The following is a 15,818-nucleotide window of genomic DNA, read 5'->3' as shown; positions in this document are numbered from 1 at the left end:
TCTTCTCTGTAATTTATTCTGTCAGACAGTAGCCCCCCAAACAATTTGATACTTCATTTAAACATTGTTAAATGGCTCATGGAAATGCAAAGAAAAAGATTTAATGATGCTAAGAATCCCTCTGTTCACAGAATGAATCCTATGTGAAATGTCGTGAATTAACCCAATTCATCCATTCGATGAGCATTTATTGAGTACCTACCTTGAGCAGTACATGTCCAAGATGGCTTGGCCTGCCCTTCTCCTCCTTCAGTACTCATTATGTGTCAATTACTGTGCTAGGGAAAGCTTTTTAGGAACTGGAGAGAACCCACCATGGAATTTTTCCTGAAGGTTTAACATTCCCAAAGCAGAGAGGAAATGACAACCTGTGATTAGGAACTAGGTGCTTTCTATTACATAACCTTTGCCCTACTCTTCTGGGAACTTCCCATTTATCCTTCAAGACTTAGACTGAGTTCACAGTCTCTTTGTAGGGAGGGATCTTCCTCATGCGCCTTCCCTGGTGCTGCTCCCAGCCTGTACAACCTGCATGTGATGGAAGTCTTGCCATGCTATCTTGTGGTTTTAGGTTTTGTCACATGCCTATTTTATGAGACCATGAGGTCCTTGAAGAAGGATGATGTTCTCATCATTTGCATAGATATATAGCATGAGATCCAGATCATAGCAAAGCCGCAATTCCTATGTGATGTGAGAAACTGGATGAACAGATAGATTTAGTGCAAAACAAATCCAAGAATCTTACATGGAAGGGCCAATGTAATGTTCTGGGGTATAGGGTGGGAATTATTCCAAGGAAGTGAAGGAGTCAGGGAAGGTTCCTTCATGAGCAGGATACTGCAACTAGACTTTGCACATGGGTGCAGTAGTTCTGTAAATACTGTAGTTGCATATATAGCTGATGAAGCACAGGAGAGAAGAGAGGGAGAGGGAGCCACAGAGAAAACCACGTGAGCAATGGTACAGAAGTGGGAAGGCACAAACTCCGGAAGGGAGGGAAGAGCTCCTTGGCTTGTTTGTAGGCCAGGGCCCCTAAAGTTCATGTGGAGGATGGGGTCAGACTGGACTGAGGGTGTTGATACCTGGATGATCCGTGGTGTAGGGAAGAGGGTGCAGAGTAAGGGGTCCTGAAAGCCCTGGTTTCAAGACCAACAACTGCTTTAGTGGTAAGAGTCTCTCTAGGGCACTGTTTTCAATGAGAAATACAGACCAGGCATGGATAGAGTGTGCCTTTCTTCAGCCTCCCCCCCCCCCCCACTCAGGTCGCATCTTTGCTGGCTAGTCAACCTCTGCAGTCAACAATCTGCCATGGCCCAGAATCCCTACAGAAACACACTCTTTGGGTGAAGCTATCTTTGTCACCCATGACCAATGGTAGCCTCTCTTTGCCATATCACACAAAGAAAAGTCAGACAGCCTAGCCTGGAAATGATTCATAAGAACTAGAAGTAAACTTCCAGGTCATGCTTCCTTGACTATTTTCTCTGTGACCCCTGGAATTCACCTCTGTATGTTTTGATTTATTTCCCTCTCTGATCTCAGATATTTGCCAGAATTGCAGAGAGTCTCCATTCCTTCTGCCTATCAAGTTCTTTGTTTCACTTGCTTTCTGCTCCCCGTTCATGAGTCTCGGCTTTTGCTTGTTAAACTAGAGAATGAGGAGAAGAGAGACGAGACCTAGCTTCTCCACAACCCTGTTCTTATTGTCAGTGCTTTGCATCCCTGGGTAAGAAAGACAAGTCTGCATAGAGAAGTGCCTAGGACAGTACAGTTTCTGGCCTTCTGTCTCTTCATGAATAAACTCATAGCCAAACTATGTAATGTTTAAGGTTCCTTCTGGCTCCAAGTGCCTTTGATTGTGTTGTGGAAAAAAATTCTACTTGAAGACCAAGGTCAATTTCTAGGCTCAGTGAACAACATTTGTACAATGCTCTGAGTTGCTGAAATGAATGTGATAACACAACTGTAGAATTAACCAAATCCTTGTGTGTGTGTGTGTGTGTGTGTGTGTGTGTGTGTGTGTGTGTGTGTGTATTTCCCTGTATCTATATTGCATCTGCACAGTGGAAGGTTGGGGAAAGTGATGACATATCCCCTCACTGACAGTTTTCAAGTGACTAAGACACATGGAGAGCAGTGCTTTTTAACATGTCATAAAATTAACTATGGGAAAAGATAATATTACAAAAATCTTTAAGCACATTGTGCACATGCACTCACACAGCTAACACTTTGCAAGGCAATATTAGGTATCATCAGGCATTAGGAGTGTTTTGATTTTAAAATACTTAATGAGGATTCGTAGATAAATTAAAACATCTCCATCTGCTGTCTTCATGGTAGGTGATATTTTACCATTGCACAGTCATCTCTAAATCTAATTCCACCAGGAAGACTTCTAATCGCTGTTTAATTTTAGAGCAATATTCTGCTTGGCAATCAATAAGATAGTGTCGTCAAACTTGGATTTAATAGGAGACATGGATTGCATCCTCTACATTATGCACGGAAAGAAATACTTTCAGGAAAAGGAGAGAAGAGAAGAATGTCTTTGTCTCCCATTTTCCCCTGCCACATACCATTCTGGCTCACAAAAGCTTATAAATCAATGCCCCATGTTGCGTGAATATAAATCTCATCAATTTTACATCATTAACATCATGAAAAAGCTACCACTCTCAGAGCAATTTTCCTCTGCTAGCTAAATCTGTCCTTTTGATGAAACAAAACAAGCAGATTCCAATTGTTTTGCTAACAAACCCTTCCTCCACCAACTTTAATCATGCCAAAATCCAGTCAAAGTATAAATTGCCATATTGCCAGTTGAGAGACTAAGGGCGTGAGGCGGTGATACCACTCCGTTGTACAGGGAGCAATGGGCCACTAGAAAGCACATGAGGCAGAAGGGAGAGCTCTAAGGGTTGTCAGAGAGGCAAGTAGAAGTTGCATCCTGGCAGATGAAGGCAAGGCAGAACATTGTAGAACAGCAGATGATTCACATGGTCAGAAGCCCTGGTCAAGCAAGAGGCTGAGGAATTGACGTTTTGTAAGGTCAGTGATCTCTAGAACTAAGGTGGTGACTGTTGTGAGAACTAGAGGCCCACTGAGCCGGGAGATCCTAGTGGCTCCTAAGGAACAGGAAGCCCAGACTGTGAGCCTTGGAGAATGTGCACCCTCGTGGTTGCGGAGGCTTTTGTAGCAGAGCTGCCTGTGCTGTCTGTCTTTCTCCCTCCCTCCTGGTATTCAGGAATAGGAAAGATTTCGTGCACCACCAAACTCATTCATTTTTCTTCTTGGGCTATTTGAACCAAATATAAGCAAGGAAATCTAGCAGAAATAAGCAGATATAATCCTCAATAAGGAGTTTCATGCAAAATATATAGATTTATTAGGAATAATTATAAGTTTATGACCTTTAACAATAAGCCCACGGCCAGCATCATTTTAAAGAGAGAGGAACTCAAAGCATTTCTAGTGAAATCAGGAGCAAGACAAGAATGTCTACCCTCCCCATATCTGTTCAGTATAGTTCTTGAAGTCCTTTAGGATTTTTGAAATTTGCCTTTTCATTGCCATTATTGATCCCTATAGATTAGGACTTTTGAATTAGAAGCCTTTCATCTGGTTTTTCCAGGAGAATAAACTGGGGTGCAGAGGACTACTGGGTGGCTTGCATTAGTATGATGGCTAGAATTCAGACTTCTAGATGTAGGGAAAAAGGCTCTTTGTAAGCATTCTGAACTGACCACCAGCATCTTTTGGCTGTGCAAGCCTTTAGAGAGTATTAATTAGGATGAAATATGGGATTATTATAGGAAAGTAACCATAAAGATCTCCATCGTGTAGTAGGATGGGAAACTTTAGTGTTGTGGCAGCTTGGATCACAAAAACAGAAAGGCCAGTTTCAAATTACTGAGCATCAAGAAGCTTGTTTCAGTTAAGCAAAGTGGGTGGAGCACAGGGCAAGGCTGAGAGATGGCAGAGGTTAGGAAGACAGAGTCTAGTGTGGAAAAAAAGACCAAGAGTCAGTCAAACTTACCAGAGCAAAACCTGTGAGCATCTGTGTGAGAGGGGATCCACCAGGCATTTTAAGGGAATTCCTGCAGGGAGAGGGAAGGCTAGCCCCATTCAGGGGCTGCTTAACAGATATGGTGCCATTTCATGTGGCCATCAAAAGAGCTTTTCAAGAAGGTGATGAGACCAGACATTGCAGACAGAGGGATTCAACTGATGAAAAGGATGTATGTGTCCCCTCCTCTACCCAAAATGGTGACTTTGAAAAAGAATAGAGCAAGTCTTTCATCCCTCAACATAGCTTTGCACCAACTGCGGGGAAAACTCAGTAACCCTGCAAAACTAGGGTACTGTAAAGTTCACAGCGCCCCTGGAGTTGTTCAAGGGACAGCCTCTCCCACTGCATGCAAATGCCTGGGTGCAAACGAACGTGTGTTCATTATCGAGACAGATTGGACTGGGCTGTACTGTTAAGGTTGCAAGCAGAAAGAAGCACGTGGGATGAGTTAGACTGGGGAGCTCTGGCAGGTGGTGTGACGCCACCTTTGCAGATGCTCACTCCCATGTGAACAGTCGGGGTCTCTCTCTGGTCACAGCATTGAGACCATGAAGGGAGACCTCCCTTTCTCAAGGGCAGGCGTAGCTCTTTTTCCTGCCATCTGTACCAAACAGCTTTCCCAAAGCCCCTTGGGCCTTTCACACATGGCAGAAACATATCTCTTATTCATCAACAGCTCGAGGGGTGTGCTCCCTGAAACATGCTCTTCCTTTTGTGTGTCCCCAGGCCCTTCAGCATCACCATGCTGTTCATGAAATTTCCTACATTGCAAAGGACATCACAGATCACCGGGCTTTTGGATATGTTTGTGGGAAGGAAGGGAATCACAGATTTGTGGCCATCAAAACAGCCCAGGCGGTGAGTATTCCTATCCAATACGGGTGTTTTCCTTATAACTTCAGGACAGAGCTAACACTGTGGATTTTCCAAGGCTAAGCCTAAGCAGCTGAGGTGCCACCCCCAGCAGCTGATATGCAGAAGCCCACCTAGGAAAGATAAACAGCCTTGAAGCAAAGAAACATGGTCATACCCATTCTTTTTCTTTTTTTTTTTATCCTAATGGGTATTTCCTAATGACTAATTATTTTCCCTTTCTGATTAAGCTAGATAGAGACACGTATACAAATAAGTTTCCTTGTGTTCATAGCCTCATTTAAAAAGAAAATAAGAGAAAACAAATAGCTGTTTTGCATATGGCCTGCCCTAATTTTATTGTATTCGGAATCACTAATAAATAAAAGCAATGCCTTTTATGCTTATGATTATTATGAATTTGCAAATATAATTAGTTGAAGAAATGAACTTTAGCCTAGAAGCAATTTGCTAAACCAATATAAACAAGGTAGAATTAATTAAGAATGGAATGCTTTCAGTTTAATAGAAAAAGGAAGGGCTGCGGGTTGGAGCCCCATACAAAAATTAGTAGCTGCAGTTTGTTATTAATGTGTCTTGCCACCTTTCACTCCAGGCTGAACCTGTGATTCTGGACTTGAGAGATCTCTTTCAACTCATTTACGAACTGAAGCAAAGAGAAGAATTGGAAAAAAAGGCACAAAAGGATAAGCAGTGTGAACAAGCTGTGTACCAGGTATACCTCTGCGTTTCTCCCAGTGCTACAGAAGTCAGGGCCCACAATAAACAGATGGGAACCTGGCAAGTCCGGCTGTCGCCTGCTGCTGAGCAGAAATAAACAGAGATGAAAGGGTCCTGTGTAGGTTGCAGGCATCAGAACCAAGCCATTAGAAGTGATCTTTTTTTTTTTTTTTTCCTGAGACTTGAGATAGGTTAGAAAAAAAGGCGAATCTTTAATCCAGGGGAAGATTTCCAAAGAGGAGGACTAAAGGCTCATGGCAGCTTTGCTGGCTTTACTGTTGTTAACACAGGGAGTGGGTGGGGAGGGTGCTGCAGGGTTTGGGGTTTCTTTGTGTATTTTCTGCATTAATGGCCTCCTAGCCTATCCTAATCAATGCTGGCTTCTCTGCTGTGCTGTATGATCTGAAGATATTCTCACATCTCTTCCTTTGTATCCTTTGCTTACACCCTCCCTCCCCTCACTTGGATAGACAATTTTGGAAGAGGATGTTGAAGATCCCGTCTACCAGGTAATTCCTGAACCACATCAGGGTTTTGCATGCAGTTATGCCCATGGTAAGGCTATTTTGACTGAAAGTTGAAGAGTCTGTTGCATGCAGAACTTCCAGAAAGGCTGAGATGATTTCCAAAGGTCAGGGTTGCTAGCACGTGCAGAGAGACAATTTCTATACTGAAGAAAGTTTAGCCAGCACTAGTAACAGGAGGTCTGGAGATCTATTTCCTTCTTCATGCTCCTGCCTCAGACCCCTCTATGGTCTGGAAAAGTTTGATCCTAGAAATGAATGTTTTTCAGGGGTCTCGTGACTTCTGACTTGGTTAGAGACAAGATGGATAACAAAGTGGACTCTATGAGCTAAGAATCAGGGTTGAGGGGTTGACGTGTGGTTGACATTTGAGCACAACCCCAAAGAGTGGTTTATGAGCTTTAGCAGGGATGTAAGAATGTCTCTGAGGCCCTGATGGTGCAGGCTAAACCTCTGATTATTTGGCTCATGGTACAGAGGTGCTGTGACGAGAGAGAGAGAGAGAGAGAGAGAGAGAGGAGAGAGATCTGCCCAGGGCTTTCTCTGCACTCTCTTCATGGTCTATAACACAGGGGTGGGTAATGACCTCTCTTGAGGTCAAACCCAAGGTCTGTGCAAACAATGATTTAGAAAGAAGAGAAGAAGTAGCTTTTTCCTCTCCTGTGCTCATTTCTAAGGAGGAAAAAGTAGACCAAAATTATACTCACTTTTTGAACATAAAAGCAAACCTCCAACTTATATTTCTATAACATATAATATATAAGTGTGTTTGTGTCTGTGTTACATAACCACTGCATATATATGCATACCTTCACACTAACAGCTGCTATGGCTATGATAAAAGTAAAATGATAAATAGATCCATGCTTAGATACACAGACAGATAGGTCTCAAAGTGGAAGTTCCTAGTAGATCTATGGTAAACACAAGTCAGAGATGCATTACTGTGAACACTCCCTTGCTTTTGAGGGATGCAGAGGAAGAGCTTGCTTATTAACTTCAACCGCTGATTACTGGGCTCATAGAGGACGAGAGTGGTGGCCTTTTGGAAATAGCCGAGCCCTTTAATTCTGAAATGTGCTCATAGAAAAGCTCATGTTCAGTATTTTAAACCGATAAGATTCTGTTTATGGGATCAGAGCATTTGGGGCTTCTGGGCTCTTGAGCATTAGCCCAGGCCCTTAGGAAGGCAACAGGACTGTAAAGTAATGTTGGTGAGACTATATCCCCATGATACCACAGCATCATTATATTCAGCTGTTTCACAGACAAAATACCAGTGAATGAAGACATCACCTCTGGAAAGACTTGCAGTGGCCCACTGTGCTCACTGCAGAGGCCACCCAGCAAAACTCTGCATGTATCCTTAGCAAGGCCCATGTTATCCCAGTAACCCACTCGTCACTTCAGATGTTTCCTCTTGTGCCTATATCTGTAATGCTTGCTGTGGTTTGCATCTGAATTCCAAGTGCTTTTTTTCCTCTTTCTTATTTTGTTTCCTTCTGCCCTTTCCTCTCTGGCTGCTCCTGCAATAGTACATTGTGTTTGAGGCTGGACATGAGCCAATCCGTGATCCTGAAACAGAAGAAAACATTTACCAGGTATAAGATCCTTGCTTCTTCCTTCTGCCCCCTCCACTAGCAAATGCTAGCATACTGATAGACTCAAGATACCGGGGTCTTTTGGTCATCCAGGATTGTGTGATGCCTTTGAGTACATTGACTTTTTGTTCCCAGCAATTTCCTGGCAGTTTCCATGCCTCATTGTTGAAATCTTTAATGGTCAGTTGGGTACAGTGTTTTAATTTGGAACGGATAATAGGTGTTTTAAGTAGCATACAACCCAAGCATTCTATTGTACTGCGATAATGCCCTGGAGAATTGCAGTTCACCAAGTAGAAGCATCTTTCATTTCTCAAAGGAACACATGCATCCAGTTTGGTTAAAAACCCAAACAGCGTTGGGAGTATGAATGGAATAAGAGAAAGTACAGCTGAAAGCTTTATCCTTCCTGAAGGGGAAGCAAATTAATAACTGTGAAGAACACTTAAAACATTTGTAAACTCATTCAACTCTTACAAATATGTGATAAAATAGGCATTTTAATCCTTTTTTTTTTTTGCGGGGGGGTGATGGTGAACAGATTTCCCAGGGTTACACAGCTACCTAGAACCAAGACTGAAAACCAGACACAAGTGAAGGCCAAGCCCCAGCCTCCTCAGGAATCCCATCCAAGTGCTTGGTCTTGGGTCTAGTGGCACATCAAGTACATATGATCATTTTTCACTAATGAGAACCTTAGTCTTCATTTAAGCACGAGTACTATGGGAGAAGGAGCGATTTGATGTATTTATTTAATCAGTGGTTTTCATTTACTTAGTTGTGTGCTCTATTATTCAGCCTTGGGCATGTGTTAATTGTGAAATCAAAATAAAACGTATTTTCAATTTCTATCAGATGTGTAGAATTCTAAATGAGCAAGCCCGATGCTGTTTCTCCCCACAGCTCAGTTTAAATTGGTCTTGTAGACAATCGTTTATTTATGCCCACCTGGGTCCACCCAGACTCTTATAACTGGGCCTCCACCAGTAGGAGCTGGAGCAGGGATGGCTTCAAAGAGCATCTGTTTGCAATGCAAGGTGGTGTTTAGTCATCACTTACAAAGCTTAGATCACTTACATCACTTAGAAAAGTTGCAGTTGTCCCCAGTGTCAGATCTCCAGCCCTGTACCACCCTGTGGTGTCTGAGCATTGAGGCCAAAGAGCCATTAGCTTGCTGTCCCAGGGTGAGGGAACACCTTGGCTATAGGAGAGGCTCTTGAATCCAGCTGAACTGTAGTAGCACAGCAACTGGGACAGCAGACAGAGCTGGGGACCAGTTTGGCCCTTCCCACCAGCTACCTTTGGGTCATGGTTGGAGGGCAAGGGATGTACTGTGTTTTAGACTCCATTTCTCCAATTATAAAGTAGGGGGCCCCACTCACATCAGTGTGAGACTGAAACAAGTTTGTGCAGGGTATAGAATGATGGGCAGCATCCTGGGGCACGACTATCCATGTGGATCCAGATCTTAGTACAAGTGCCTGCTCCAGTCATTGATTTAAATTGTAAATTTCCCCTGTCTCTGGACATCAGTTTACCCACCTGTAAAATGAGTAAACAAGATTCATAGATCTCTCTGGGTAGGGTCTTTCCTGCTGTTTGCAACACACTCCTTACAAGAAATAGGATTGGGGTTCTTGGCAGAATCATGCTGACTTGCTTTATAGATGGCAAGGGCCTTAGAAATGGGATGCATGTGTGCTCACTGATGTCCCCCCACATAGGGGTTCACAGGCAATACCTTTCATCCCTCATAACACCCACTATGGCTTGAGTCACTTTCCTACCTTACACACAAGGGGAGTGAAGCTTCTGGGGACCAGGGATCTTGCTGGAGTCACAGAGCCTGTGAGGTAGACTCTCAAAGGCAGGTCTCTCTGACCTCTGTAAAGGCTCCTCAGTGCTGTAGCTCTTTTCAGCTCAATGGTGTGTGGCTCTGGGTTTCCCAATTAGATTGAGTATTTTAAGTCACTGTCTAAAAAGATCGCACTTGTTTTAACAGCACTGGCCTCCTGATCTTCCCATCTGTTCATCATTAACAGGAAGGCATCATTTATGAGAAAGAATATTTTATCCCATCTATTGGAAAGGCTGTGGCCATGTTCTTCTCCTGTAGTGCAGGTCCACCTGGGTTCAGTGCATGTGATAGGAGACAAGCCCTTGGCCTGTAGATTACCCGGCTATAAAGGCACTGCCATTAGAAGGCCTGTTTTGTTTTTTTGTTGTTTTTTGTTTTGTTGTTGTTGTTGTTAAGGGCTGGAAAATTTTACATAACTGATCCTGCTACACACACCTTACTGTTTCTACTATGTTAACTCAAGGTGGCCTTATTTTATTCCAGCCCCTATTTCTAGAAAGGGGCACATAGACCTGAGGCCTGGTATCCTTTCAGTGTTTTGTGCCTTTGGATGATGTATATAATTTTTTCCTTCAACTTCCTGGGCTGTGACTGGGGTTAATCCAGCGTCAACTCCTGTGAAGCGAAGATGACATGGTGTACCTGGTCCACAGAAGCTTCTGTGTAGCCATTCCCTTCCTTTTACTTAAGCATCATCAGCATCATTGGGTACCACTTTTGATGATGCTATACTAACTTTTATTGGAGAGCCCCTCAGAAAGCTGCAGCCTTGCTTTGCTATACCCAGCATGAGGATAAAGAAGCTCTGAGGCAGCTGAGACATCTTTCCAAGGAGTTACATCCCCACAACCATGTTAATAATTGTAATTGCCCCTTGTGTCATGTGCCTCAGAAAACATTATCAGTTCCCTTTAATACAACACAGGGCATTTTTCTACATTTAACAGTGACCTTTCTGTCACTCGGTGAGTTAAGAAGAAAAGCTCCCAAGGCTGTCATTTTCAACACAAGGGAACCTGAGTGCCAACATCAGGGGCTGTAATTCCAGTCCTGACCTGGAGTACCTTAACAAGGTATTACTCCACTTTCCAAGTGGATATTTTTCACATCCATTTGTTCAGAACTCATTGTTAATCTCCCCACGTGTTAAGTATCATTTTGAAATGGTAAAGCTGGCCTTGTGTCACCTACCACACCCTTGAATGGCCTTTTCAGACATAATCACCACACTGCTGATATGAATGTGCCCTCTGTGTACATCACTTCAGATGTAGTTCTTAGGGTAATTTAACTTGTTCATTCGGAAGTATATTTGGGGGCACCTAAGTATCTTCTGGGCACCTAGCAAAATAACAGTGACCACTGCAAGGCCCCTGCCCTCGAGATTATAAATAATCCCTTAGATGTTCATGTAAACCAATTAAGGAAGCTGAAGATCCGAAAGCAACATGACTCCTCCAAGTCACACAGCCTGTAGCCAGTCCTGGATTAGGAACCAAATCTTCATATTCCTCCTTGTCTAAAAGTTTTAACACTCTACATCACTGTGGTACTGCAGTGGTCCCTGTAGTTGGAATAGACAATCTGTGCAGGGATGACAGAGCCACAGACCTTAGCCCTCACCTCTGAATGTTTGATGAGACATGTCTTTGTTTGACATTTACAGATAGAAGTACAAGGATAATCGAGGATATGCCCTGTCTTTAGCAACAGAACTGTGGTACTCCAGACACACAGACAGCATGTGCTGTCATATCTCCCATGAATAGAAAATACCTTTCCATACCCTGCATTAGTAGCCTGTGGATAGTTCCATCTCTCCCAACACAAGGAGCTCTGCTGACTCGGGGCCATATCTGCCATTCTCACTGTCCAAAAAAGGCACAATACCTGGCATATCACAGATTCTTAGAAACTTTTCTTTTTTCGTAAAAGGATGCACCTGAGATGGGAAAAAAAAACAAACAAACAAACAAAAATCTCTAACCCAGGTCTGTAGAGGCAGACAGGAGTCGTGAGAAGATGTCCCAGTTGAGATAAATCTTAAAAGACAAACAAGCAGATTGATATCTCACCCATGGGAGAGCCAAGTAGAAAAGCGTTTTCAATTATGCACAGTTTGGGTTTCTCCATCGCATGGCTTGTTCTCCATTTGCAGGGATAATTGAGAAGCAGCCGCGGTTCAACTGTGCTAAGTGCCCGTAGTGAGCAGTGAATTACAGGCAACAGAACACTCTCCACTCCACTCAGTGAAGGGTGAGCCAGTGAAAACAAAAGCAAGGCCTCGTAATTTATTGGCCCTCGTTAAGAAGGACTCTGTAGACATTCAGGGAGGATTCCTTCTAAATGGAGCTCAGTTATCGGGACCAAAGAAATTACATTCTTCATTGAATGCCTGCACACTGCGGTTCTGGAAGGGCATCTTCCACCTGGCCTTGCTCAGTCATAGTTCTGTTTTCTGCAAGGATGCGCATGGGCCTCCGGGAATTCAGGGGTGGGTTTTTTTGTTGTTGTCGTTGTTTTGTTTTTTCAAAGGATGAGCCTGAAGCAGCCGCCTGAACAGTGTAGCAATAAACAGCAAATGGCCCGGGCTGCAGCTCCTAGCTACCCTGCTCCCTGAGTGCTGGACCCTCTTCTACATCACAGGGAAGGATGGCCATAGTTCTATAAGACTTATCCTGGTTATTACATCACTATTTATGGATAATCGAATGGCTACAGTCCTGCCTTCTCATGGGGGATGCCTAGTGCCATGTTAACGCATTATCTTAAGAATAAGAGTCTTATTTTGGTACCCAGAAAGATCTGGGTTTGAACACGGCCAGGTCTGAAGTTTAGAACAAAGTCCATTACATCTCTGAGCCTCACCTTCTGCAGATTGAAGGTAGGTTGGCATTGGGAGTTTAAGTTAAATGAGGATAAGAATAAGAGCATTCCAAGGGTCGGTTCAGGTTCTTACTCTCATTGATAGGGTAGCTGGCTGGTCCATATTGGCAAGCCCTTCTTCTCTTCAGTTTCCCCCACACTGCTCTATGAAAGATTTACCCAGCGGGTAGTCAAAGGGGGCCTTCTGGTTCTGACATACTCTATCTGTTTCTGAGGAGCATCCAGCCTGCTGGAAAGACAGTCTCACTGTCAGGACATTATAAATCTACTGCTGTTTGGTCTCTGCAGTGGAGAGCAAAGCCCGTGGCAGTTTGGGGGAGGAGCGGTTAATGAGTGCTTCCAATCTGGAATGTTTCAGTACAGAGCCCTTGATTGACACATTGGAGAAGTTTTCAACACTATTAATATTACAAAATGTGTTCATATACATATGTATATGATGTATGTGTGACAAAGGAAATCATCCTCTTAGCATATTGCGGAATTGTGGGGCTTATCTGGTATCTAGTTTCTCACTTTGCATCTTGCCATAACCTGAGTGAGATGCATTGCTGATCATGCCCATTGAGAGCACCATAGCCAGAGGGCTTGGTGGCCTGCTCAGGGTGTTATAGGCAACAAGTAGCCCCAGGAGACCAGAGCATGAACAGGGGAAGGAAGAGAAGGGAGATTTGGAGGGATGTCAGATGAATCAGGAACTTCTGGATCCTGGTGTCTTACTTCCCCTATCATGTGGGCCCTTTCTGTGATTATTAGGTGACTTGTGTGGGACTCCAGGAGGACGCTGACAGGCACTAGGGACTTGATTTTTCTAACACATAGGTCTTAGCACAGAGACATAAATGTTCAACCGCAAACTGTTTCTAATTACTTCAGGGGAAATCGCGGCACCTGGACCCCCTCTATGATTAACCAAATGAAGTTGGATTTTGTTGTTTTGTTTGGTTTCTACCACGTGATGCTTGATGTCTCCACAGCTATTGTTTGACCTTGGGAAAGACTTGAGAGCAGATGTTTGTGTTAAGATACTACCAGTGTCCTAATCTGATTTTTCCCAAGGGAAGGAGCCAGGCTTGAGGCCTCCATGACTAAAGCCACCCTCTGGGGCTGAGTGCTGGACCTGGCTTAGGAGCCATCAAACTCGCAGAGACATCCAACTGCTTTGTTCTTTAAAAGTGGAACACCAAGCCAGGTGGTGGGTGGTGGGCACCTTTAATCCCAGCACTCAGGAGGCAGAGGCAGGCAGATCTCTGTGAGTTCGAGGCTAGCCTGATCTATAGAGCAACAACCAGGGCTACACAGAGAAAAAGAGAGAGAGAAAGTGGAGCACTAATGTTTTGACTGTTGGATTTGATTTCTCTATAGGTTCCCACCAGCCAAAAGAAGGAAGGTGTTTATGATGTGCCAAAAAGTCAACCTGTAAGTGTAAGTACATCTGCCTCAGCGGCCAGATTCATTCGGAGGCTGCAACTGGTGGGAAACTCTTTCTCTGGTCTTAGTGTCACAATGGTTTCTCATGGATATAGGGGCAGAGACATGAGGAAAGGATGGTACAGATGAGCAAGGGCCAGTTCTCCTCTGTGAATGGATGGGGTTGGATAATGCCAAGAGTTCTGCCTGAGGGACTCAAGATCTCAGGTGTTCCAGCACATAGGTCTGCAACCAAGCTTTATAAAGTACATAGTCAAGTATAGGACACTGCCATTTTCTTCTACCCATCCCATCTGAAAGTGGTTAATAAGTTTCAAGGAAACAATTGAAAGGGCTGGCCAGGGCCTTTAAGGTGTGTAAGGACTCATCCCATTAGCAAGGACTTATAGAAAAGGTCCTGTATCGCATGCTTGCAGAGAAACTAGCAGGTGGGTGGGCCACCGTGAAGACAACAATGCCCATTGTGTCTGGACCCAATCTGCTGGAGGGACTCGTAGGAATCTGAGCCAGAAAGAAAACAGAGCTCCCTACCCTGGCACTGAAGGCCACTCTGATTCCTAATGCCAGCAATGCCGAGGACCAGCCTGCTCTCCGGGTTTCAATTGGTCCAGCCCCCATTACACAGTTTCCTTCAGTTCAATTTGTGCCTGGATTGACTCACTTGCCCCTGACCAGTTTAGATATGCGAGGAACACGCTCTATTTGCTGCCCTAGTTTTTCTGATTTTATTAACCATTCTGGTCACACCCTCTCCATGCTTAATAGCTCCAAGGGGAAAAAAACCTAAGCCTCTTAGCCTGGCAGATAGGCTGTCTAAGGGTTCCATCAGCTCACAGGTCTCTCGCCCCGCTCCTGGCCCAGCCCTCTGAGCCCTGTCTTCTCCCTGCTCTGCCTGCTGACTGATATCCCTGTATCCAGTTATCAGGGAGACTTTTGGGGTTTCTGCTCTGAAGGTCAGTCACAGATCACCCCTATCTTTATGGCCCTGTAACAGTTATTCTCCTATGAACAGTACATCGTTCCCCATCACCTCCACCAGTCTCCTGAGGTCCTTGTGGTACCAAAAGTGAGCCCTTGTAGCTTCAGGACAGTCAAGAAACAAGTTTAGGAATATTGAATGACTAGACAATTGACTCTACCCTGAAGAAGGATAGGGGTTCTTCCACTTAACGGGAATTCCCTATTTTTTGGAACCCTAAAAGGTCGTTGCCTAAAGATATTAGAATTTGGCTTGGGGGACACCTGACTGCATGAATGGATTGCATTAGCTGCCTACTTGCTGTTCCCTAAGTCCTAGACCTACCCTAAGTGTGGCAACAAATTTCTGCACTTCCCAAGGCCTGAGAGAAGCAGGAGGCATGAGTCTCAGGCTGTAGCTTGCAGGCGTGAACACTGGTGGGTCCAGTTCCTGCTCCTGCTAAATCCCATGAGCTTTGGTGGAGTCTCTCTATCCCTTGGGCCAAGGTTCGTCATCTACCCAAAGCAGTTACTGACCTGAGGAAATAGAACGTGTGTTGGAAAGTTCATCTCAGCCACCTCAGCCTCTCAGGGGTCCATGAATTCCCCAGGGTCCCTCTCTGCTCTGCTCTGCCCCTCTGACAATGCACATGCCACGGGATAGCTCTCTGCTGTGAGAATCCTTCCCATGATTACCTGGGCCGCCCCATTTGTCTCCTGTCCTTATCCAGAAAGAGAAAGGACGTAGAGAAAGGGGCCCTGTTCATGCATGTTCGGCAGCTGCCAGGGAGCTGTGGGGCTCCTACGCATTTCCCACAGGAGGGCAAGCTACCTGGTGGCCTGTCACTCTAAGTTCCCCACGGGTTTCCTCTCCCTTGGGTCCAGATCTACAC

The 15,818-nt window shown here is 44.5% G+C and overlaps 1 protein-coding gene across 7 annotated transcripts in view; it reads left to right on the top strand.

Annotated features, from left to right (window-relative positions):
* Dab1 (DAB adaptor protein 1) overlaps window positions 1–15,818 on the top strand; it is an 803,063-nt gene that overhangs the window by 731,692 nt on the left and 55,553 nt on the right. For 6 of the 7 annotated variants that reach the window (XM_052718127.1, XM_052718128.1, XM_052718124.1 and 3 more), the window contains 5 exons: window positions 4,802–4,933; window positions 5,544–5,663; window positions 6,139–6,177; window positions 7,728–7,793; window positions 13,903–13,962. In XM_052718127.1, coding sequence (XP_052574087.1) covers window positions 4,802–4,933; window positions 5,544–5,663; window positions 6,139–6,177; window positions 7,728–7,793; window positions 13,903–13,962 — 417 coding nt within the window. The remainder of the gene's footprint in view (window positions 1–4,801; window positions 4,934–5,543; window positions 5,664–6,138; window positions 6,178–7,727; window positions 7,794–13,902; window positions 13,963–15,818) is intronic. The other variant, XM_052718129.1, reaches the window with a different exon arrangement.

Source organism: Peromyscus californicus, unplaced genomic scaffold, assembly GCF_007827085.1.
Source record: "Peromyscus californicus insignis strain IS unplaced genomic scaffold, ASM782708v3 Scaffold_5__1_contigs__length_169319896, whole genome shotgun sequence".
NCBI lineage: Eukaryota > Metazoa > Chordata > Mammalia > Rodentia > Cricetidae > Peromyscus > Peromyscus californicus.
This window is presented reverse-complemented; position numbering and strand designations above follow the sequence as displayed.